Genomic DNA, 27,048 nt, shown 5'->3' with positions numbered 1-27,048 from the left:
TCATTGAAACATTTCTTAAGCAAAAATATGAATTATTTCATAAATATTTAATACATATCTAAAAATAGTCACGAATTTTTACTTTGATGACTGTTAAATTCACTTTACTTGTTTACTCTAAGGTATACATCATAAAGCTTTTATCTATAGCAAAAGAAAAGTAAACATCTTAGAAATCAATTATAAAGTTTTTCAAATATTTATTGTTTCATTACCTAAACATTTGCAATTCTTACTTCACTTATACTTGAAAATTAAACCACACAAATGCAAATCATACTGTTAAAATCCTTATTATTAATTATAAAAACATAGTAGACATCTAAATCAAAACAACTCATAATATATAATAATGAAAAATCCACTATCAGAAACACACAAATGATTAAAATAATACATTATATATTATTTGTAGAAGCAAACCTTTTCTAAAAACATTAGAATTGTGTAATGCATTCAAGAATTGTTTCTAAAGATGTAATTATCATTTACTAAAAACAGTGAAACTAGAAAGTCTATTTCAATTCAACAAAACAAGACTGGATACTTTTATTACAGTACTTTTTTTATTGTAATTTATCTGTAAATATCCATTTTAGATATATTTCCATTATATTAATACATAAATATTGTAAATGCATTGTAAGTGATGTAGAATTTATCATTTCTGCCCTTCATACAGCTTTGAAAACTTTTAATCAGTTTGATATGGGCTGCTTTTGCCACCCCTTTTTTTAAACAAACAAAATACATAAAATGTTCTTTATTACTAAATAGCAGTCTTAAATATTTTATTTTTTGTTAGTAAAAATAACATTAACAGGGATAGAAACCACTACAAGTCTCCAAGTTTTCACTGTTCTTACAGAAAATAACCAGTCTTCTTGTCAGCCCTACTTTTAATGATGAAATCACTAAATTTACTAGCATTACTAAACTATCACTAATACCACTAAATTGATTTCTTCACTAATATTAAGTTAGGATAAATGGTCAATGTGATGGTAAATACAGTATAAATATTTGTTGATACATTAAAATTATTAGAACAAAAAATGTCAAAGATAGTTTATTAATGACCTTCACAAAGCATAAAAAAAATTAAAATGTCAATGGGCTAGGCATATGGCAAGGAGAACAGACAACAGGTGGATAAGAATCATAAGACTGGTATCCAAATGATGGAAAGCATTTGAGGAACAGACATAGCTAGATGAGAAGATGAAATTTGAAGAACCGTTGAGGTTAGAGGTGATTGATCATGACAAAAATCATGAGATTTTTATCCATCAACCCTGAGTCAGGGTTAATGATGATGAATTAATTTACCCTTCATTATGAAAGTTATTCAATTTCAAACAAATTGCTTTAAAAATTGTAATTTTTAAAAAATGAATTACATCTGTTTTGTGTTATTTTAAAGAATTGTAATAGATTTATATTATATAAAATTATTGAAAGCCTTGTATTATCTGCATTTCATATACTAGTGAATTTATTGAAAGAAACAAGCAATGAAAACAATGGCATTCATACTACCTTAGATTTTAACAAGATAGCATCTAAATATTGTTTCAAAATTTTATATTCACTTATTATAATCACAGATATTATCATCTTATATGATTTATAACATTAATCATATTACACACCGGTTAAAGGTTCAAGTGTTTCAAAGGTTCATTTTTTATCACTGTCTTAATTGTTTTAGGAAGCCCCAAAACATAAGTTAAAATATACTTAAAAGCTTCACTTATTGTAACCAGAATTCAGTTATATTTATTACTTTCACATTAATAGATATTTTTCATTACCATTTGTTATCAGACTTAACCACTGCTTTAAAAGTAAATACTAATCATTTTATGATTAGTATTTACCATGAAGATGGCCGTTTAAAAACGGTTGAAAACGTTTTTATTAAACATTATTTATTGCTGGATAGTTAAAGGTTTATTTTATTTTATTTACTAATCATTTTGTTATTCACTCTCAGTACAGTAGTTTAAATTGCCAACAATTCTTACTTCAATTATATATTAATTAGCTGTTGTTGCAAATATATGAAAACAACAGTGTATGAATTAAAAATTAATTGTTAATAATTATTATGATTAAAAAATAAAATTTAATAAATCTTCATATTATATAATGTCTTTTTAATGTCAAAGTCAATAAAAGCACTAAACTATAGTCTTATGAGTTTTATCTATTTGATTTGTCCATTTCAAAATAAATCCCAAATGTAAAATCCAATTCTAATGATCAATAAATACGGTAAGTCAATATTTCATTAGTTAATTTGAAGTTTTGATTGTAGTTACAAATAGTTAGTTAGATAATCTCATCTATACACACTGTAAAATATATGACTTAATTCTGACTCGAAACCAAAACAGTGCTTAGTTCAATATACCTTCACTAACGTTTTCAAACTTAGTTCTTCAGGTGAATAAAAGAAAATGGGCAGAATTGATGTTATTAGAACGTATCTGTTTCATACGAATTCTGAAACGCAGTGTTCTAAGGAAACCCATGCAGTCATCATCTTAAACTTGCGCATGCTCTGTAGATCAAAAATGTTAGTGAAGGTATATTGAACTAAGCACTCTCTTGGTTTTGAGTCAGAAGTAAGTCAAATAGTTAGTTAATTTTTATTTAAAAAAATAAGCTATTAAAATCAATATAAAACAAACAATTATTTATTGTGACATTGTCACAATGCCAGGCTGCAATTCTTAATATTTTTAATTTACTTACTTTAAAATATATGCTCTCCACCTGAAATTAGTAGTGGCTTTCCCCTGTACATCATACTTTTCCTTTAACAATAGAGTTGTGCCAGTCATCTATCTAACACCTTTCAGGAAAAAATTTTGAATTGATATAATGACTTTTGGTTTGAATCGGAAGTTCATATATAGTCAATCGGGGTTTCCTGCCCCTAAGGCAGTGATTCTCAACCACTGTGCTGCGGCACTTAGTGTGCCGCCACTGTGAATACCTGTACATAAGTAATCACAGACAAGTAGTTCAATCCGTTCTACCTTTGGACGTTCTATAGGGCACATTTGGAAAGTGTAACCAGTGTTACTGGTAACTGCCAGTAGTTACTGAGGCATTTAGAAAATGTAAAAATATTTCTGTAATTTATAAAAGAATTTTAAAGAAAGATAAAAAAGTTTATATGAAAAATATTAAATGTAAAACACAAAAATTAAAATGAAACCAAATAGCCAGATATAAAATTTGTTTTGTTTATTATTCCACGAATCCAGTCAAACCTGCAGTTATCATATTATATAAAGGATTAAAATTTTTTAATAAAAAACAATCATCATACCAACATCAAGTGACTAGATCTAAAATACAATTTATCTGTTAATTTTTCCATTAATTTCTGTTTAATGCATGTTGGTCTTTAAGAACAGTTTTTGGAATCGGTGCCAATGCCAAGAGTATCATAAGGCAAATATTGTATGTCCTAATTTCTCCAAATAAAACATTAGTTAAAGTCAGTACCGTAAAAACAATCTTTTAAATTTATGTTATTGTTAGTATGCCACCAAAGTTTTAAATTATTAAAAGTGTACCATGACGAAAAAATGTTGAAAATTACTGCCTAAGGTTTCCATATCTGGTCTTGTCTTTCATCTATTTAACTCTGTTCTTGAGATTCAGGAAAGGCAGTGGGAATTTACAGGTTACAATTTTTTCAATTGCAGCTCAAAAATTAATTTTAAATTAATAATTTCATTTAAAATAGAACATATAACATAAAAAGGGATTAGAAAACTTTCTAATTTGTTTCTTTAGATATTTTATCATTCAAAGAATGCTAAAAAAAATGCAGTCTTGTGAGTTGTGATGTCATCCTTTACACACTTCAGGAATATAATCTTTTGGTAGAGTTGCTGTCTTTAGTGTTTCTTTTATTTTTATGAACTTTAAATAGATACAAGATTAACTTTTTCTAATATTTCTAATAGTTTTCAGATTGAATCTTCATTTTACTTGATATTAACAAGTACAGCTTTAATTTTAGTGTGTAAAAAGCTTTGGTACATTCCATGGAATGTGCCAAAACTTTTTATACACAAGGGGCTGTTTAGCAATGGATAATGCTAAAGAGAATGATTTTTTCAGTTTTAAAATGTAATTTTTAAAAGTTTAGTATAATATAGTATAATAACAACAGATATGATATCAGCAATATACATCTGAAGAGGGTCACACAGATGGTCAAAATGTGTTATGTGAATAGTAGATGAAATAAAACTGTTCCAATAAAACCTTGAGATCTTTATGATTCTTGAAATCTTCCTGTTTTTACCAATCACTGTTGAATTCCTCAAAAGTTCATATAAAAATATTATAAGCCTTCATCATCCATACTGAATGTTCTCATAAGAAAGCTTTTGTTTGTTTATTTTTCATACACTATAAAATTATCAAACTAAATTTGTTATTTAATAAATCTATTATTACAAAATGTTCCATTTCCATGAAAATTTTTTAAAATTCTAATTTTAGATTTTTTTGTAAGTAAACAAAACATTTAAATTAAATAAAAATAATTAACTTCTAAAAACATTTATTTATTTATCTAATGTCAAAATTTAAGAACAAACAAAATACAACAAAACTGAATCTATATTCAAAATATGAATTAAATATAAAATAAACATACAAACATATAAAAACAAATACAGTAAAATTTTTGAACTTTTTAAAGTACATTCTAAATATTTTATTGTGTTTTTTATCTAAATGATGCTGACATAATTTTAGATGATAAAGGAAGAAAATATTTTCCTGAAAATAAAAAATTAATAATGATAAAATGAAAAACTTTTTAATTAAATATAGTCTTTCCATAAAATTTTAATTGAAAGACTTCTTCATATTCTGAAAATGATTGTTTTTTATTCTTTTAAAATAATCACCTAATTTTTAAATTTTAAAACCATTTAAAATTTTGTTGAACTAGATGCAAAACCACTGTCTATTTTTATATCATATAAAACTTAATAAATTATTAACTGTTTAATTAAAATTCTTCTACACACAAATAAGAGAAAGACCCAGCTTCCTTTATTATAACAATATACAAATATTTACATTATCTGTGTCCAGATTTAAACATTTTTTTTCCCCTAGCATTTTGCATAGATACTGAAAAATAAGGAACTTTCACAGAAAAAAATACATAATTAGTAAACTTATTAAAAAATATAAGTTGTATTTAAATTTATACATATATTTATTTGGCATAATTCTGCATACTTTAAAAATTAGTGGAAGAAATTTTTAGACAATAAATACCTCTATTATTAAATAATGGATGTAGATAATTTTTTTGATAAAATCTATTAAGGAAAATACTCTGTGTATACATAATCACAAAATTCACTGTTTAGACCAGAGTTCTTTAAAAACATTAAAACGTTTTTTGATGGTTTCTTCGGGTTCTTCAGATTTTTCTTTTACAATCTTTTTTACCTCCTTTAAGTATATTAAAGACATTATTTTAAAAATTTTTATATAAAAATAATTTTGTAAACAATTATTTAATTAAATAAATATTAACCACCAATTATGATTATTTAAAAAAAAAATGTTTTTCTGAAAAGAGATTCACTGATAACTGAAAAAACAAATGAAATCTACACTTCCAACATTTGATATTTTTAAAAAAACAAACTCTCTCTTCTTTATCAGTTTTTGTGTGTTAAATGCCAGAGATTGCAAATTTCTGTCATTATCATTAAAGTTTGTAGTTAAGTTTTTGTTTTGTTGTTTAAATATTTTACTTGAATATTTATAATGTATTTCAAATAAAAGTTAGAATCCAAACCTAAAGATGATCCATTAAGCATATCAAAGAAATATGGTTTTTCGTTGAAAAGGAGTAATTTTATTTGTTTTTTCAAAATATTTTTTATTAAATAATTAAATATATTTACATTTTTAAAATACTTGTCATATTAAATATTCTGAATATTATCAAATCAAAAATTAATTTCTTTATATTCATACTGGTAATGATTTTTAAATTTATATTTTGTTTTAAATTTCTACAGACTTATCCACATTTTATTACTATATGTTTTTGTTTTGCAAAAATTTTATTTTATTCTCAAAAAACTGATAGAATTATTTATTCAAAGCCTCAATATGATTTATTTCAATGCTATTTATGACAATGAACATTTTATTTGCTCATTTTCATTGTCTTTATTAAGTTTTGTTTCCTTAAAATTTAGCTTTTGTTCCAATAAAGAAATTCAATTTTATCATTTTTCTCTTCAACATGTTTTTGTATAATAAAAAACTGCTTTATGAATTTTATAAAAAAAAATAATAATAATAAATAAATAAACTATATAGAGTATAATAAAGTTTTGATACTTAACAAAAAAATAACATGTTTTATAATATTTTTGACAATATATCAGATAACATATACTGTACTTAAATTTATTTAGAAATTACATTTAGACAGCGGATAACAGTTTGAATCAATGTTTGTTTAACATAATGAAAAAAATATATATTTTGTGTTATTAATTCCATTTTATATGTAATAATGATAATTACTAAATGAAATAATCCCTTCTATGTAAAATGTTAAAATGTTTCATTATATGAATTTGGAATAAAATAAAAGTTAAGCTAACACACAAAATATATCAATTACAAATCACTCATTTTATTGTAAGAGTGACCAGAAAATTTTTAAGAAATTCATAGTGTAATAAAATAATAAGTGTAAAATTACTTGAAGGTAACAAAAATACTTTTATATCTTCTTATCACTTTTTCATTCTATTAAACTAAAAATTGTTATTTTATTTAAATCCTCTTAAAAATTTTTTTAAAAATAAATATTATATTTTGAAATAAAGTTTTTATTCATTTATTATTATTCTTATTTCAATTTATCTTGTTTTATATCATCAATACGAAAAAAGATTTGATCCATTGTCTCATTAACACACTTTATACAAAATTTCCTAAACCAAAAACTTTAATTTGTTGAGAAAGAATACCTAAAAAAAAACATCTTCATTACTGAATTATCATTATTAAACTTAATGATTTGATTATTAGATCTGTGATAGATATATTCTGATACATTTGTATATATCCTATTTACTTAAGGAAAAATAAAATTCATAATGTGTTCTCTTTTAAATACTTATCAAGATTTTATACTTAAACATCTATTCAGGATGCAAAAACAATCTTTTTAGCACTGCTTGAGTGTATGCTTGTGATGCACACTTGTTCATGTGTTAAAATCAAAATGAATTTATTAAAACAATTTAGTGTAGCATACAAATAATCTCTGACTATAAAAGATAATAGCAACATTGCAAAAATTGATGTAAAAAAGTAAGCTTTATTTTGTTAGAGATCCTATTTGAAATAATTGTCTTCAGCAGCATCACAATGTTGTAAATGGTTGAGCATAGCATTCCTGTGTCACTGTTGCACAGGTTCTTTGATTTATCTCTCCAGTTCACTGACATCATATGGTGTTACTAGCTACACATCATGCACCAATGCTTTTAGGTGACTCTCCACAGGAAAAAATCCAGAGAGGTTAAGTCAAAGGCATATGGTTGCAATGAATAGGGCAACAAGGCCTTGTTGGCAACAAGTAACTATCCAATAGTTACAAAACTGCTCTGTGAGCCACTGACAATGTCTAACTCAGAATAAGGTAGTATGCCAAAATATTGTATCTACTGTAGTTGTGTCAATGGCAAGTCATCAAGCCATCCATCCAATCATTCATGTTAAGGACGTACAGATATCAGCCACTATTCTAGGTGTTGTCTATCAATATGGGACCAAGAAGCTGCTCACTCCAAATTCCACAAGACATTTAGAGTAAAATGTACTTTGTGTTGCATATGTCACATGTATTGTGGAGCATGCACTGTCCAGTGGTGGTGCACATTGTGACAGTTATAAACTCCATTCTGGTAAAACTGATTTGTCAGTCTGTAAAATGTGCTGAAGGAATTGTAGTTTCTGTAATATACAAGGTCTGTTCAAAAAGTATCAGACTTTTTTTTTTTCCGCGCAAACCAATGATGCGCGAGAGGCATCCTTCGGTGGAGTTGTGGAGGGGACAGTCATGCACAGCCCTAAATTTTTTCCCGCCTGCAGGAAGCGTCAGTCGTTGGCAATCGGCCTATGAGTGAGGTCATGTAGTGCGCTCTCGTCGGATTCCACTAAGCTGGAAAATGACTGAACAACGTGAGCAGCGATATTACATCAAATTTTGCCAAAAACCTTGGCAATACCCAAGCGTAAACCATTCACAAGATTCAGCAGGCTTTCGGGGACGATCCTCGAGGCCAAAAAAAGCGCGGCAGGTCCGCAGCAATATCAAAGGTCATGTTGACAGTTTTTTCGACTCTCGTGGGGTGGTGTGTCGTGAGTACGCACCACAAGGCCAAACCATCGCAAAGGAGTACTACCAGGAGGTCCTTCGTCGTCTTTCCGATACAGTGCGACGCAAACGACCGGATCTGTGGTCGATCAAAACTTGGCAGCTCCATCGTGATAACGCATCCGCCCATTCTGCGCATCTGATTCGGGCTTTCGTCGCCAAACACAATACTCCTGTGGTTCGTCACGCTCCGTACTCTCCCCACATGGCTCCGTGTGACCTTTGGCTATTTCCCAAGCTGAAAATGCCGCTAAAAGGAACCCGAATTTAGTCGAGAGAAGACATCGTGCGGAATGCGACGGACCGGCTGATGGCCATTCCAAAAGATGCGTTCCAGCAGTGTTTCCAGCAATGGCAGGGACGCTGGGAGAAGTGTATACATTACCAAGGAGACTACTTTGATGGGGATTAGGGTTTTGTACATCAAAATCAATAAATTTATTTTTGCCGACCAAAGGTCCGATACTTTTTGAACACACCTTGTATTTAAAATCACAAAGTACTTGCTACTCAAATTGCTGTCCTGTATCCTTTGCATGTTGTGCTGGTAGATAATAGTAGAATGGGTACATATTTTGGCAACATAATATCTGGTGTATTTGTGTCTATTGCAGTCTATAACCTAACTATTGCTGAAAAGATCTCTCTTGCCCCTGGACACATGTTTAACTGGATACCCTGATTTACCCTTAAAAATGTTAATGTTATGCAGTATTTTGCACAAGTGGACACTTTCAGTTTAATACTTTAACACACTTTAAGTTATTGTAAAAACTAATACAAGGAGACTTAGCTCTGCTTTCATATACACCTTGTCTTTTCAACTTTGGCACAAGTAGACATCAGCGCCCCCTCGTATTCTCTCCGATTTTTGCTTACTAAATTAAATACTGTTTCTAACAAATGTTAATAGTTTTTTGCTACTATATCAACAAAAAACAAAGAAAAACTGATTTTTATAAGACTATCTTCAACTTAAAAATAAACAAAGACCTTAAAAATTTGAATAATAGAGTAATCTGGAAACATTATTATTATTCATTCATATAGTTGAGAACTAAATCAATTGAAAAAAAATTTTTTGCTTACATAATCATAACATGTTTTTTGACTTGAAATGATAAATTTATTGCATAAGTTATTTTTGGAAGAATAAAAAGTGGTACTAAATAATAAACACTTTGATTATCAATTAATTTCTATTCTTATAAAAATTTCACACTATTTATTTATTTATTTATTTTATTTAGTTTTGATCTGATTCTCTACTTATCATTATTAATCTATCTCATTTATAATCATTATCACAACTTTTCAAAAAATGTTAACTTTACAGAATAAAATTATGAAAACAATTTCATTCCGTAAATAGTTTTTGCCATATCTTCAATTCAATTCATATAAATTAAACAAAAATTAAGACTATACAATAAAAGTCTTCTTTTGTCCTTTCTCACACCTCATTACTTGTGCTGTCATTAGAGAGAAGTTTTTATAATGTTTTGCATAGTGAGGCAGATGAGCAGCCTCTGATAAAAAGTCAACTCCACTTAAGATTGTTATTTCCTGAGGTGTGAAAAAGGACTAAAGAAGACTTTTTATTGTATAGCCTTAATTTTTGTTTAATTTACACTTACTGTCCTGGCCATTTTTATTAAATGTATATCAGTTAAAATATTGGAAAATGAAATTATATTAACATTTAAAGCTATTATCAACTCAAAACTTATTGCTTTATTATGTTTTAGATAAATTTTCAGAATGTTTTGTGATAAAACTGTAAATGTTTCTAAATATAAGTTTTTACAGATATTTTTCTAATGGTGAAAATAAGTTATTCAACAAAAGTGAAATGAACAAATATCTAGCACAAAAATGCAAGACAGCTAATGCCAGTAATTCAACTCTTTTTTTTCTCAGTGAGATTATATTTTTCATATAACTAATGAAATAAATATTATATAGTAATAAAATATATAAAGATAACTGTTAATATTATTTTTTTGTTATATTACTGTTTTAAATTTAAATAGAGCACAAGTAATAACAACTCTCTGAAAGAAAACTAGAAAATTATTAAAGTTAGAAAAAAAAAGTTTTCAATAAATAAAGATAAAAAGTATTTTATTATTCTAATAAAATATTTTTTATCTTTATCTTTGTATATCAATAAAAAATTTTTGACAATTTATTTAAAGTTAAGCAGAAAGTGCTGTGTAATGATTTGAAAATATGATTTATCTCCAATAATTTACCTTGTTCCTCCCACTATTCTGGAGGTTTGTTAAATCCACCATATTGTCATAAAATGTATTATTATTTGTCATTGTTTCCAAAATAATAAATAATAATAGATAAATATTTTTTTTCTGATACTGGTTAACTAAAATGATGACAGTTTATTTCCATTTTCAATAAACTCCATTATCTATGTTTACACAATGAATGTTAACTTGGTAAGATTTATCCTGATTAAGTTAACCAGGAATAACTAGAACATAAGATATTCATATAGAATGCAAGTTCATTTAAATTAACAAAGATGTCATTCTTCCAGTGTTAATTATAGCATGAACATGTGACTCATGTCATTAACCCACTTAAAAAAATTAACTCAGTTTCAGAGAGTGTTAAAATAACCCAGTTGTTACAATATCAATCAGAATCAGCTAACTTCATCTTGCTCAAATAAAAACGTTACTTGGATTCAAAGGCTTGACAGGGTTAACTTTCCTAATGTAAACATATTATTAGTGTATATTTATCTCATTTTATATTGGAAAAATTAAAACTATTATTAAATTCAATAGTCATAAATAGAAATTTAACTATACAATACAATACAAAAAACGTTCCAGAGAATTCAAAATACCTGACAATGGCCTGTAGATCAGGTTGAAAACATTTGTAAAACAATAAATATTAGTTCTCAGAGATATAAGGTGTGTGTGTCATAATATTTAAAGAATCTGAGTATATATTGAAAAATTTAACTATACTTCTGCCAATTGATACATGAATTATTTGTAACACCTAAATTAAATGGTAGTACAGGACAGATTAAAGGACAGATTAATATGCCAATATTTTAACAACTAATCTTATAAAAAAAAAAAAAATTAATTCAGTTAATACTTACAGTTTTAACTGAATTACTGGTTTCTTTCTGTATACCATAGCTGATGATGAAAGGATTAGAAGGATAGGAATACTTATCTAATCTATTTTCATGGCATTCCTGAAAAATTAAACTATTATTATTGAATTTGTTTATAGGATTTTCCTAAACTAACATAATTAAAACTGTTTCATTAATACATCTAAGAGAATTAATGTTAAACTAACTTTATGAAAACATTTCCTAATGTATTTATTCAATATTTTTAATTTTAAACTTCTGAAATTTGTTAGAACATACTATCTTATAATTAATTACCTCTTAATATAATTATCTGTGTGTGTATATTTACTGTTACAACTAAAAATATATGTATATATTAATATTGAAAATAAATCAGTTAAATTATTCAATAAACAGAATTTAATATGCCAATATTTCAACAACTAATCATCATAACACATGAATATATTCTATCTTTTATATATGTCATATGATCTATACATATTTGAAGATAACAAAATCAATTATTGGAAGTATCTTGATAATAATGATTTATTAAAAACTTCTATGGAATAGAAGAAATACTAAAAAATAAAACATATTCATAATTCATCATTTTCACACATTTCAGAAACACAATAAAGTCACATAGTGAAGCTGATCTTTATTTAAGGCTTTTCTTTGCCTCAAAATGTAAAACTTGTTAAAATCATCCCTCTGGAAGTGGCATCATGTAAAAATATCATTGTTAAACCTTTCAGAATGAAAATACAATTAAAAAAACATAGAATAGAAGAAATTCTCCAAAAAGTTGAAAGCGATCCTTCATAATAATTTTTTCTGAGACAATTTTGACAACTTTCACTTATTGAGTTGGATAAGAGTTTCACAATAAAGACCAACTCTGCAGTGTGACTTTGTTATGTTCCTAAAGTGTAAAGGACAGATTATGAAAATGTTCTCTTAATCTTTTCTATTCAACAAAATTTTTAAACTATATATTTGTTCTAGATATTTTTATTCAATAAAGATTTTTGTTTATCAACTTTAATTTGTATTCAATAATTTGTATAAAGCATAAGTGAGTTTATAGTTTTAAATTTATTTAAATTTATTTATTTTTAGCTAAATAAAAATAACAATGTAAATTTAGACATTTCATTAATTAAATAATGAGCAATTTCAAATTCACATTTACCATCTAATATGCAAAATTTTAGTTTTAAATGTCTAAAATCTACAAATTATTTCAAACATTTTGTTTGTTTTCCTATTTTTTAAAAAAAATGATTTTCAGATTGAACAATTAGGCCATTTATTGTTAGATTCAATAACCATTGTTGAATCTAACAATATAATATAAACAAAAATTCACATATAAACAAAAAATCTAAATTTCATACATATATAGAAAGATCATCATTTCCCAATGAATACTTACTCCTTTAAATACAGTTATGATAATATTTATTACTGGTGTTTATAACAATGTGCATCACAATAATTGTTATTAATTTTCTTTATTAAAAATACACATTATGATAATTATTTCAGAAAATACTTATTTTATGACAAACTATTTCTCATATTTAATATTTATGAATTTGACATTTTGTTTTGACATTTTGGTTTTCCAATTTTTATTCCACTAACACAAATTTTATGAACTGTCTTGATATNTATGTCATATGATCTATACATATTTGAAGATAACAAAACCAATTATTGGAAGTATCTTGATAATAATGATTTATTAAAAACTTCTATGGAATAGAAGAAATACTAAAAAATAAAACATATTCATAATTCATCATTTTCACACATTTCAGAAACACAATAAAGTCACATAGTGAAGCTGATCTTTATTTAAGGCTTTTCTTTGCCTCAAAATGTAAAACTTGTTAAAATCATCCCTCTGGAAGTGGCATCATGTAAAAATATCATTGTTAAACCTTTCAGAATGAAAATACAATTAAAAAAACATAGAATAGAAGAAATTCTCCAAAAAGTTGAAAGCGATCCTTCATAATAATTTTTTCTGAGACAATTTTGACAACTTTCACTTATTGAGTTGGATAAGAGTTTCACAATAAAGACCAACTCTGCAGTGTGACTTTGTTATGTTCCTAAAGTGTAAAGGACAGATTATGAAAATGTTCTCTTAATCTTTTCTATTCAACAAAATTTTTAAACTATATATTTGTTCTAGATATTTTTATTCAATAAAGATTTTTGTTTATCAACTTTAATTTGTATTCAATAATTTGTATAAAGCATAAGTGAGTTTATAGTTTTAAATTTATTTAAATTTATTTAATTTTAGCTAAATAAAAATAACAATGTAAATTTAGACATTTCATTAATTAAATAATGAGCAATTTCAAATTCACATTTACCATCTAATATGCAAAATTTTAGTTTTAAATGTCTAAAATCTACAAATTATTTCAAACATTTTGTTTGTTTTCCTATTTTTTTAAAAAAATGATTTTCAGATTGAACAATTAGGCCATTTATTGTTAGATTCAATAACCATTGTTGAATCTAACAATATAATATAAACAAAAATTCACATATAAACAAAAAATCTAAATTTCATACATATATAGAAAGATCATCATTTCCCAATGAATACTTACTCCTTTAAATACAGTTATGATAATATTTATTACTGGTGTTTATAACAATGTGCATCACAATAATTGTTATTAATTTTCTTTATTAAAAATACACATTATGATAATTATTTCAGAAAATACTTATTTTATGACAAACTATTTCTCATATTTAATATTTATGAATTTGACATTTTGTTTTGACATTTTGGTTTTCCAATTTTTATTCCACTAACACAAATTTTATGAACTGTCTTGATATTCAATAACAATGAAATTCAATATAACTCTCATTATCATCATATATGTAGGTCATACTGAAAGTCATGAGCAACAATTTTTTATAAATCACAATCTATTAATTATGAAAAACTAAGAACATTGTCATAATCTATATACTATAGACAGTGTCATGAGTCATAATGTCATTAGCTTCTATCACGTGACCACAGACAGTCACTACAAAATTGCTGTAACTGATGTTTTGTTTCAGCAGCATTTGGTGATTAAATTTCTCGTTAAAGAGAGAATTTCTGTGGCAGAAATTCACCAGAAATTTCAGCATGCATATGAAAATGTGTGTTTAGATGCCAGCAGTGTTAGAAGATGGGTAAAACATTTTAAAGATGGAAACCCAAGCATCAAGGATCAGCTTTGTAGCAGCCATCTGCATAGCTGTTTTGGGATGCAGATGGGGTGCATTCAGGTGGAATTTCTTGAACTTAGGCAAACCAGCTGCTTGGTATGTCATGACACTTCATAAGCTCTGTTGTGTATTATGTGATAAGTGTCCTGAGAAGATCATCCTGCAGCACAACAATATGAGGCCACACACTGCTCCTTACACCATGGAGGAAATTCAGTAAATGGGGTGAGAAGTGCCTCCACATCATGCCTACAGTCCTGAATCAGCACCCTCCAATTGTCATATTTTCACTTATTGGAATAGGAGTTTAGATGTTAATTAGATTTATTAATTTGACTAAATAATACATTATTATTTAACATAAACACAGTTATTAATTTATTAAAATTACTAGAATCTTTTGTGTTGTATGATAATTTATATCTTAAACTAATTGTTTCAATATAGATATTTCATAAAAAATATAGTTTTAAATATATTTGTAAGATTTATAAAAACTTTACATTTTGTCATGTGACTATTTGTGCCATCACATGCTTCACTTTAATAATATTATTTTTTAAGCAAGATATTAAAAATGTTGAATTAAATTTATTATATGCTTTACTTTATATTAAAATTATTTCATGTTCATTAAAGTTTGAGTGAGTATTAAATAAAATATTGGAGATCACAAGTGTCTACCAGCAAACATGGACTACATTGTTGCAGCAGCATGGCAATCTGCATGGTTTAGTGCTTTGTTAAACAACTATTTTAAATTCAAGTTTAGTAAGTTATTACTTTTTTTTAAAGTGATTTTATCATATCCAAAACATCCAAAAAAGTTTTTTTCTACATTAAGTTGCCAACCTGAAAGAACTGTAAAGAATTTTATCAATAGATAAAATAGTAACTAATCAGAATAACTTTAAAATTGCAGTGTGGCAATTTTTCATAAAAGTAAAAATTACATATAATGATGATAAAAATGACACAGCTAACAGAAATATTTTTTACAAAGTTTTGTGATGTACACTAGCGTTTTTCTTCAATAAAATATTGTGCTTGTTTCATTTATTTTCACTTTACTACAAAATCATATTTTTCATCATTCTTGATGGGCAAATTTATTAGTTTTAAATTAATATTAAAAAGTAAAACCTACATGCCCAAAATGTCCTTCTTCTGCACAATTATAACAAAATTTATATGGATTTGGCAACTGAGAAGACTGAGAAACAATATTTCCTGTAGAAGTCTGTTAAACAAAATAAAGTAATTAAAATATTTTTAACCATAATCTTGAGAAATTAAAATTTCAAAATAAGTATCTATTAAAAATATACATACTGTGAGATGATATCGCCTCCACATATCAGGACATTCCTATATAATACAAAAAAATTATTAAAAATTTTTTTCAAATTAAACAATTTTATTAATTTAAAATTATTTTCCATGTACTATCTTATACAGTAATGTTATGGTTCAAATCCATCATTTTTTCAATTTCTTTTCTATTCCAAAAAATTTTCTAACTATATATTTGTCCTAGATATTTTTATTCAATAAAGATTTGTATTTATCAACTTTAATTAATGTGTATTCAATAATTTTGTATAAAGCATAAGTGATTTACCTAGTGATTTATTTCATTAAAATGGTTAATCAAAACTTATTTAATGGTATCTCAAAACTTATTTAGTGTATATCAACAATACAACTTCATTAACTCTATGGAAAAAAAAATAAAAAGTAGAAGAATTACATTACAGAGAATGCTAGCAATTGATATTGCCAATTATTATATATATATATGTAATGACACTTGAACAAATTATTGATGTATTTAAAAACAGTGTAAATCTGATGAATGATATGAATAGTTTCATGATTAATTGTTTTTACAAAATGTAATTATAAAACTCTCTTGGGCAATTTTTCAGGAAGACTTATTATGATGGTTCCAATTTATCAAAATTCTTTATAGTCAAACTTTATTTTGATTTTTTGTTGATATGTATGATTGAATACAAAGCTATTAAAAATATACATACTATGTAATTTTTATAAGAAACATATTTAATTAAAATTCTAAAATATATTTCATATCTATTGTTTCATCATCTCAATCAGGCCAATTTTAAGTGGGACACCCTGCATTTATATTTTTTACATTTTGCTTTGCTTTTTGTGCATGTTAAAAAAATTAATTGTTATTTTAAAATTAACAGTTAATTTTAATTATAAAGAAATATTCTTTTATACATTTTCTTGAGACTCAATTGAATATAAATCAAGAAACTGATAAATTTAATTTATGTAAAAATATAATTACTTCAAAAAAATGACCAGGAATTTTGCATAGGTTACAAATATTCCATTCCCTCTCATACCAGTTACAACGCTCTGGATAATGGCCAAGTCTTAAACACCTGCTGCATCTTATTTCCTTACAAACTTCTCCTTCATGTTTATCACTTCCACAAATAAAACAAAGTGGTATTTTCTGAAAAATTTTATAATTATTTTTATATCTAAAATTAAAAAATAAAATACAGTGGTACCTCAGGTTACGAACGCCCCAGCATACGAAATTTTCAGAATACGACATGAAATTCGAACATATTTTTGCTTCACGATACGAACAAAAACTCACCATACGACGTTACATTAGTTCGCATTTTTCATTTGTTTTTCTTACTACAGTTATTTTTTTAATGTATTACTTGGCTTTAATTTGAGTATGTTTTTCGCGTTGGAACGAATTATTTGGTTTTACATGTAATCGTATGGGAAAAGATGATCCACCTTACGATATTTTCATGATACGATCTCAGTTTCAGAACGGATTAATTTCGTATCCTGAGGTACCACTGTATATAAATTGAAAGATAAGTTTAAGTAATAATTTTATTATAAATTTACTGATTCCCATAATTTGGCTAAATTTTCATATTCAATTACTTTTTCTACTAGAAATTTGAAATCTAAATATTAACAATTTTACAATGTTTGATTTCATTGTCACATTTATGTAGTAAACTGCATTATATTATTCCATTATTTTAATATCTTACAATAAAAAGGAATGCAATCTTAATTACATATTGAGCTTAAATTGAAACAGGACAGCTTGCTTAATGTCTGTTCTTCCAGGAATCAATTAGATCATAAAAGCAAGGATCTACTATTCTACTAAACATGTACAGTATATATTCATAGTTCTACAAAAACAATGTTATAAGGAAAAAAAAATTACCATATTTTTCCTCAACTTTTTCAGCATAATTAATTTAAATGACTTGAAAATTCCTTGGATATTTATCTTTTTAATGTTAAAATAACATAATAATGTTAAAATTGCATTTAAACAAGATATATTATTTAACTATAAACATTGTTTTATCTTTAATTATTAAAATGTATTAAGTCTGTCTTTAATTATTAAAGCCATATTTCAATTGTACTCCATAAATTATCAAGCCTACAGGCAATTTATAAACTAGAATTAAAAAAAGATTTTGTATGATTTTGTAATTCACTTACAAAATCTTTTTTTTGAAATGCCTATAGAAAATAATGCCCCAAAACACAGTAACTTTCCTACATACAGAAAAAACTTTTAACTTTTCTAGCATTTATCATATACATAAGTAGTAGTGGTTTGGGAAGATTTGATCATAAAATTAATTTTCTAATTAAAATAAAATTAATTCAATTCATTTAATTAGAATTCATAATTTCAGTTATAATTTATACTTTAATTTCATAACAATCATTTAAAAAAATATGTTCAGTATTAATTTCTTTAATAGTAAATAAATTAAAGAAATAAAGGTGAAATGTTTGTGATAAAGGTTTATGAGAATTTGTTAAAACCTAAAATAAACATACTTGATATTTATATATTTTATAAACTTATTAAATTTATTTGAAATTAAATAAATTTGTAAAATAAATTGAAATTATAAACATACTTTATTATTAAATATTGAAAATAATAGTCTAAACAATTTTCTTGATTAGATTAGTCAGTTAAAAGCAAAATATGGGAGTAATTTTTGAGTAAAATTTCNAAGAAGATCAAACGATACTGGATTTACTCTAGTTATTTTTTAAAAATAAATCTGAATTGATTTATTAGCGCATAAATCAAGAAGAAAAGATTAGTCGACAGTTGAATCAATATCTTCATATGCACAGAGAATTTAATATCAATGATACGGTTACAACATAAGTTATATTATATATTAAGATAATGCTAAGCTCATATTTAAATTATAATTTTTTTTTGATAATCAATTTTATAATAATAATTTTGTTTTTAAGTAAAATTAAATATGAAATAAGCTAAGAACTATAATAGTTTTCAGCTTGATTTTCAGGAGATAGTTGTGTAAACTTATAAAACTCATTCAAAATTAATTATTTATGAATTAAACATATATTTTTCTGTATTATATAAATTAATAAACAGATCTTCATTATCTTTTTTTTTTTTTTATTCAAAACTTGTTATCTATTAATACGAATTAAATAACATAAACAAATTTGATATTTCAAGGCTTTCAAGAAATAAAAGATAATTTTAAGCTAACATTGATCAAGAGTAAAATTAAAAATTTACTGTATATTCTAGTCATAAATTGTTAGTTTAATATAGGTTAAGGTTATATTTAAATTATTTGATAATATATATAAATCTCCCAACTTTCTACGAACTGCGAAACATAATCGTCAAGGCTTTCAAGAAATAAAAGATAATTTTAAGCTAACATTGATCAAGAGTAAAATTAAAAATTTACTGTATATTCTAGTCATAAATTGTTAGTTTAATATAGGTTAAGGTTATATTTAAATTATTTGATAATATATATAAATCTCCCAACTTTCTACGAACTGCGAAACATAATCGTCAGGTCAAACTACGTAATGACACTTTAATAATTGAACGTGAAAAAATTAACTTACAGTCTAAATACCGGGAAATTAGTCCACGTAGATACCTTTCTTCCGTCTTCTAGGCTAACAAATACTGTACAAACAAGCTGATATACTAAGAAGCAAAGTAAAATTCAATACGATAAAACTTATTTGAACAACCAATTATTTACTATTGTCAACTGGAATATCCACAGTATTAAACATGAAATTCCTCTAATCAACTCTTTTTATTCCAAGCTTGAACCCGATATCTTCGCTATAACAGAAACTTGGATAACCTCTGAATTAACTTATAAGCCAAATTTTTTTATAAATTTATAATAGAATCAGTAATGGCACATAAACCAATAGGCCCAGGTCGTCCAAGTGGTGGTCTCTGTATATTAATAAAAAAAGATTTTCATCAAATAATACAAACAAAAAAATCTGACAACTACATCCCACTTCTTAGCTCAATCAACAAATCCATTCTTGCAAATATAACTAATAAATTAATGACTCTAATGCTCGTGTATATCCCTCCTGATGATTTAACAAATCTAAATGAAACCTCCAACTAATTGATATTTGGCAACATACAACTCCCTACTCTATTATACTAGGAGATTTTAATGCAAGAATTGGTGAAACAATGGACTCTAAATATGATGGACCTAATCTTCTAATACAAAATACTCGTCAATCAAAAGATAAACAGCTTAATATACTAGGGAAAAACTAATAGAAATAATAATGGATCATAAAATGTACATAATAAATGGATGCGTCAAGCCTGATATTCCTGCTGAATACACTTGTTTAACATATGCTGGAAAATCTACTATTGACTATACAATCTGCTCAGACTTACTACTGGATTACTGTCTGGACTTCACCACAACTACTTTCGACATCTCCAATCACCTACCTACAATTTTTACTATTCTTGACTAAGAAATCAGACAGCTTATCAATTAAAAGTCAAAGAATAAAATACAAAACTTCAAGATATTCAATAGAAATTGAAAATCGATTTACTGACATTCCGATAATAACAGAAAACAACAGTGAAGAAATTTATAAATTAATGACAAATATAATGAAAGATTATATATACAATAATAATGAAAAAAGAAACCTCCATAATAGATTCAGACAAATCTGGTGCAATTTTGATTGTTACAAAATGAAAATGAAAAAGCAATCTAAACTAAAAATTTTCAGAGTAAACTCTAATGATACTAATTTTATTAATTACAAGGGAGCCAAACAATCCTGCAACAACTTACTCAAGACAAAAAAGAAAAACTACTTCAGAAAACTTGAATCAAACTTAATCAAAAATAGTAAAGACAGTAAATTATTCTGATCTACAATAAAAAGATTCCGTTTTAAATCAAACCTAACTGAAAATTCACCAATTTCATCATTGAATTGAAAAATCATTGACTTCGATACTTGGAAAAATTTTTATCAAAAATTCCCAAAAATTCATTCAAACTTACTACCAATAATAAACACTGATGCTTATAACGAATATTTAGACTCTGATTTTACTACTGAAGAATTGAATGAAGCAATTCAGAAAACAAAACAAAGAGCAACTCAACCCCAGGAAATGATAATATTCCTACTAAATTTCTAAAAATGCTTCCAAATAGCTCCAGGTTAAATTGCTCCAGGTAAAATTGTTAAATCTCTTTAACACCATATACAAAGCCACTTCTTTTCCTAATTCTTGGAATACAGTTATTCTTACCATGATCCATAAAAAGGGTGATCAGCTTTCCCCTAATAATTACAGACCTATAGCATTATTATCAACTATAAGAAAATGCTTCACCTCAATACTGGCAAATAAATTTTAACAATGGACTAAAGTTACTGATCTGGAAGCTAAATTTCAATATTTATTATATTTGTCAACTTGGACTTAAATTATTAATAGGACTGTTAAACTGGTGTTAAGTATTAATGCAAAATTGAGCAAAAGTTCTCAAAGGAAACGGACTTCCTTTATTGAGCCTCCTGTACACATACTTTTGTTTACAACTGTGTTTCAGGCTATCACACCCCTCCTCAGCAGAGTTACAATAGCTATTGTTTTTAAGAAATACAAAATATTCATTATCCTTTTCAATGTTCAGCTCGTTCGAGCTGAACATTGAAATCAATCTAAATTCCATCAAAAAGCCCATTGTTGTCGGGAGTTGGACTCATATTTCTTAAAACCGATAGCTATTGTAACCCTGATGAGGAGGGGTTGATAGCCCGAAACACAGTTGTAAAGAAAAGTATGTGTACAGTAAAGGAGGCAGGAGGCTCAATAAAGGAAGTCTGTTTTCTTTGAGAACTTTTGCTCAATTTTGCATTAATACTTAACATCAGTTTAACAGTCCTATTAATAATTTAAGTCCAAGTTGACAAATATAATAAGCATTGAAATAAGGACAATAAGGCAATAATAATTAATAAATTTCAATATGCTTTTACCAAAAATTAAGAAACTGAATTGGCAATATTCATATTACTAATGATAATACAACTTCATCTATTAAAAAAACATAGAAAAGTATATGCTGCTTTCATTGATATACAAAAAGCTTTTGATTCAATCTATATCCCACTACTAATAAATAATTTAAAAGCCTGCGGTGTAAGTATCCAATTTGTATCTACTATAAAAAAGCTTTTCTCAAATTATAACAAAGATCAAGATCCAATATAACAAAGATCCTTTTCCCCTCTCTAACTCTTTCTCATGGTGTTCTTCAAGGTTTCGTCTTTTGCCCTTTCGCCATTTTTATTTAATTTCTATCTACTCAGCATTGATCAACTTTTTCATAATTCTATCGATGGTATTGGAATAAATAATAGAATCTTTCACTACATACAATTCACAAATGATCTAGTAATATTAGCTCCCACCAAAATATCATTACAAAGAAAAATTAACCAGCTAAATCTTTATTTTAAATCAATTCACTTAGTAATAGATCCGGCTAAAACCAACATTATTATTTTTTGCAATAATAGCAAAATATCTGAAAAAGAAACTAAAATATACCATGACAATACTCTACTACAAACAGTTAATGAAGTAAACTATCTGGGTGTCGTCTTTGATTGGAATGTGACTTTCAAAGCTCAAATCTCAAGAATCAACATCAAAGTAAAGCAGGCTATCAACAACTTTCTATTTCTATGCTCAACCCTGAAAACCTCTAATTTGAATATCCATATGAAACTATACAATTCTATAATCAACCCTATTATTTACTATGCAAGCCCTATCTGGAGTCTGGATTATTTATATAAACTCGAGTCCTTTCATATCTATTTCCTACGTAAATTATTCCATCTAGAAAGAACAATTCCCAGTTATGCTCTCTGACATGAAACAAATCGTATCTGGTCATTACCACTGCTATTAAAACGTATAATTAAATTTTATTATAGATTCAAATTCAAAAGTGACAATAATATAACTTTCCTACATCAAGAAATAATCAAGCAGTGCAAAAATGTAAACATAAATTACAAGCAGCTTTGGCAATACAAATTAAGTAAAATTTTGAACTCATTTGGTGTATCAGAACTATTATTTAAAGATATCATTCAGGATTGGAAATATGGTTATACTCTTCTATTAAGCTCTGCCATATCTCAATCTATAAATAAAGATCAGCCGTCTTTAAACCATAGTAATTATCATCCCTGGTACACCAACTTATTCAAAATTCCATCTTCTCAGTCATATATGTGGCAACCAATTGATTTGAAATATTCTCTCTTTGTCAATAATATCTACATAAACTTTTCAAATACACATTGTTGTTTATGTCAATCTGAATACTTCTCATCATTTCACCTTCTACAAAACTGCCAAGAACTTACAAATATGCATGAACAATATGATATCATACGAATATGTAACTGTATATCACCTCTTGAACTCAATAAATTTAAACTCTCTCAAAAAAAAGGATCTATATAAAATTTATAATTACTTTGTTAAAATTACGGAAAATATTTTTAAAAAATTAAATAAATGTTATTAATAGTAAATAAAAATCATTATAAAACTTAAATGTGCTAATATGGTATTTTTTACTTATTCTGTTCATGCCTATAAGATATAAGGCAAAATGACTGTACGGTTCTGTTAAATTATGATCGTTTTATTATCAATATAATACTTTTGTAAACTAAAATTGTTAACTATCATCATCTATATGTATTACCCCCTGTAACAGGGAAATCTGTTCCTTTTGCTAATAAATTTGAATTGAATTGAATATTCTATTTTTACAAAGTTATTTTTTAAAAATTTAGTATTTTGTAAACTATAAAAATTAGAATCTGAATATATTTAATGTTTTAATTTTTTTTTTTAAGTTTTGTAAATGAGTGTAGTTATTTTAAATGCAAATGATACAGAAATTTTTATTTAGCTAAATAAATTTATATGATCAATGTCTTAAAGATCAAATTTTTAAATTTTTATTCAATGAGCATATATTTTATCTTATATTCTAGGATTAACATAAATACATTATTTTGAATATTACTCTTGGATTCTTGCAATTTTTTACAGAATGTCCTATTTTCATGCAATTTCGACAAGTCCCACCACTGCTTCTTGATATAAAATTATTATCTTTTTCATTTATTGGCCATAATTCATCTGAAAATAACAAATTACAATTAATATTTTTATTTTATTTTATAAAAGTTATAATTTCTCTATTACATTCACTTTTATTTTTGTTTTTTTAAAGAAATAATTACAGATCATATTTTAATTAATAATTAGAATATTCTATAGTTGAATGTTCAATGATTTTTGAAATAATATTCAAGCATTCAGTGTTTGAATATTATCTCAAATATAATTAAAATTAATTACTTTTAAAACAATTAACTTTTATTATATATTGACAGCTTTTCTGCTGCATTATCTTTTTGAATTGAAATTTTTCATTTATATAATGATTTAATTCGTTCGTCCATTAGTGAATGTTGTTAAAATTTTGTAAAAATTTGCTTATTAGCTCTATTCAAAATGAATTGCTCTTAAGAACATTTATAACATGTAATGCTGTATGGATTTAAAAAAAGGTAGCAATGCAGTTACTGTCACAAAGAATATTTGTGAAGTTTATGAAAGTGATGTTCTACATGTTAGAAAGTGTCAATGACAGTTAAAAAAAATTTAAAGCCAGAAATTTTCAAGTTGACAATGAACCTTATTCTGGGCAACCTTTTATCCCTGGAAAATACTGATACTATTGCAGTGGTGAAACCTAATACAAAACTTACAGCCTGAGAAGTCGCAATCAATTGCAATAAGGAGACTACAGTGGATTGTGAGACTTTACTAACATCAACTGGGAAAGGTAGAAAGTGTGCAGTAATGGTACAGCACTAATTTACTGAGCATAACCTTTTGGATAGAGTATCCATAAATACTTTCCTTTTGAATCAGCAAACACCATTTCTGGACTAACTCATTACCAGAGATGAGAAGTTATATTAATTGTCATACATAAAAAACAATGAATCAATTGAGAGGCTACATCCAAAAAAAGATACTGCTGTATGTATGGTGGGATATAAAGGAATAATTCATTTTCAGCTGATTAGTTCTAACCAAATAACTATGCACTATCAACAGCAAGAGTAAAGAAAAATATTTAAGAAAAACATTCTTATCTGGTAAACAGAAATGATTTTACTCTATGACTGGAGTGAGCAACTTTTGGCATGATGCCAAATGTGGCATGTCAACAATTTTTCTTATACACAACCTATAGCTCACCTTAGAAAATAAATATCTAACAACTTTGCTGAGTTGTATATTATTACTTAAAGAATACAATTTTATCGAAAAGCATGATACTAAGTAAAATTGCAATAAAGAAACAAATACTATCAACTGTTTTTGTATAAAGTAATAAGAAAATGAAATAAACATTCTGTTTCCAAGACAAGATCTCTGCAGTATACTAAGTTACAAGATTTATCCCATTCAGATGTTGCAGGTAGCCAGACATGGAGGAATTTCTTTCCCATCATTTTATATATTTTTTTGTGTTCATAAAGAATTTAATCACATTTCTAAGGTGTGTACATGTGGATTTTTGATTCTTTAAAAGGTGCTCTCAATACTTAAAAGACACTAAATAATATGCTCCCAAAAATTTTGGTTGGGATATGAGGAAATTCTGCATAGATTTGGCAATTTCAGCATGTACACTTAAAAAAGTTGCCCATCCCTGCTCTATAACAATGCTAAATTACAGGTTGTAATAGCCATCCAGCAAAAATTTAAGAGACCTTGGAGTTTTACCTCATATACCTTACTGATTGAGCTCGTACAGATTATCACCTCTTCTGATCTCTATACACTAGTCTAAGAGAAAAAACTTCAGTACACTGTCCTATACACTGTCCTATAATTTCCTTTTTTTGGCCAAAATTAACTTAATTTTATAAAAGAGGAATAAAAAAACTGATTCAACAATGGGAAAACTGTCATATCAAATAATGGACAATATATCTTAAACAGATATTAGTTCATACAGTTAAAACATTTTACAGCTAACACAAAAATATGACATAACTATGACCAAAGTGAGGTCATTGTCCTGGTGGTATATTTATTATTGTGCAATGTCTAAAGGCTCATGACATAAGCAGACCAAGATGAGGTTCTGGGCACTGTTTCTTCACAATGGCATAAATATAAGAATTTTGTTAATTATATAAGAAATATTGTAATATATTTTTGTTTTTGTGAATATAAACAATTAAATAGTAATCCTATACATTTATTACACTTGTCATTTTGTACCATTGAAAAATTATAACATTTTAAATTATCTTATAACATTAATAATATAATAATAATAATGAAACCTAAAAACAACAACACCACAGACACCACACAATACAGACCAATTACATGTCTTCCAACACTCTACAAATTGACATCCTGTATCACAAACAAAATATACAAACATGTTGAAGAACACGACATTCTTACAGAACAGCAAAAAGGTTGCCGTAGAAATCACAGGGGATGCAAAGAACAGTTACTCATAGATTCAGTCATTTTACGGCAAGCACACAAACAACACAGAAACATACACATGGCATATATAGACTACAGAAAAGCATTTGACAGTGCTCCACACAGTTGGCTGCTACATATTTTATACATGTACAAAATACATCCATCACTCATTGCATTCCTCGAAAACACTATGCAGCACTGGAGAACAACACT

General features: G+C 26.4%; 1 protein-coding gene across 4 annotated transcripts in view; it reads right to left on the bottom strand.

Moving 5' to 3' along the window:
* Positions 1 to 4,796: 4,796 nt before the first annotated feature.
* Positions 4,797 to 27,048, bottom strand: part of LOC111630186 (zinc finger CCHC domain-containing protein 7-like) — a 27,848-nt gene continuing 5,596 nt past the window's right edge. Inside the window, exons 2-8 of one of the 4 annotated variants that reach the window (XR_002757469.1) lie at positions 24,329 to 24,444; positions 17,170 to 17,340; positions 16,182 to 16,217; positions 15,997 to 16,089; positions 11,607 to 11,705; positions 5,326 to 5,505; positions 4,797 to 4,815 (exon numbers count right to left, since the gene is read on the bottom strand). Coding sequence is in view for 2 of the 4 variants with exons in the window: in XM_023374247.1 (XP_023230015.1) it covers positions 5,410 to 5,505; positions 11,607 to 11,705; positions 15,997 to 16,089; positions 16,182 to 16,217; positions 17,170 to 17,340; positions 24,329 to 24,444 (611 nt within the window). In the remaining 2 variants the exon portion in view is untranslated. Of the gene's footprint in view, positions 4,816 to 5,072; positions 5,506 to 11,606; positions 11,706 to 15,996; positions 16,090 to 16,181; positions 16,218 to 17,169; positions 17,341 to 24,328; positions 24,445 to 27,048 lie in introns of those variants that run through there. The other 3 variants (XR_002757468.1, XM_023374247.1, XM_023374248.1) reach the window with 3 other exon arrangements.

This window comes from Centruroides sculpturatus, unplaced genomic scaffold (genome assembly GCF_000671375.1).
Source record: "Centruroides sculpturatus isolate CEXI.00-Female unplaced genomic scaffold, Cexi_2.0 scaffold577, whole genome shotgun sequence".
In the NCBI taxonomy this organism is placed as follows: domain Eukaryota; kingdom Metazoa; phylum Arthropoda; class Arachnida; order Scorpiones; family Buthidae; genus Centruroides; species Centruroides sculpturatus.
This window is presented reverse-complemented; position numbering and strand designations above follow the sequence as displayed.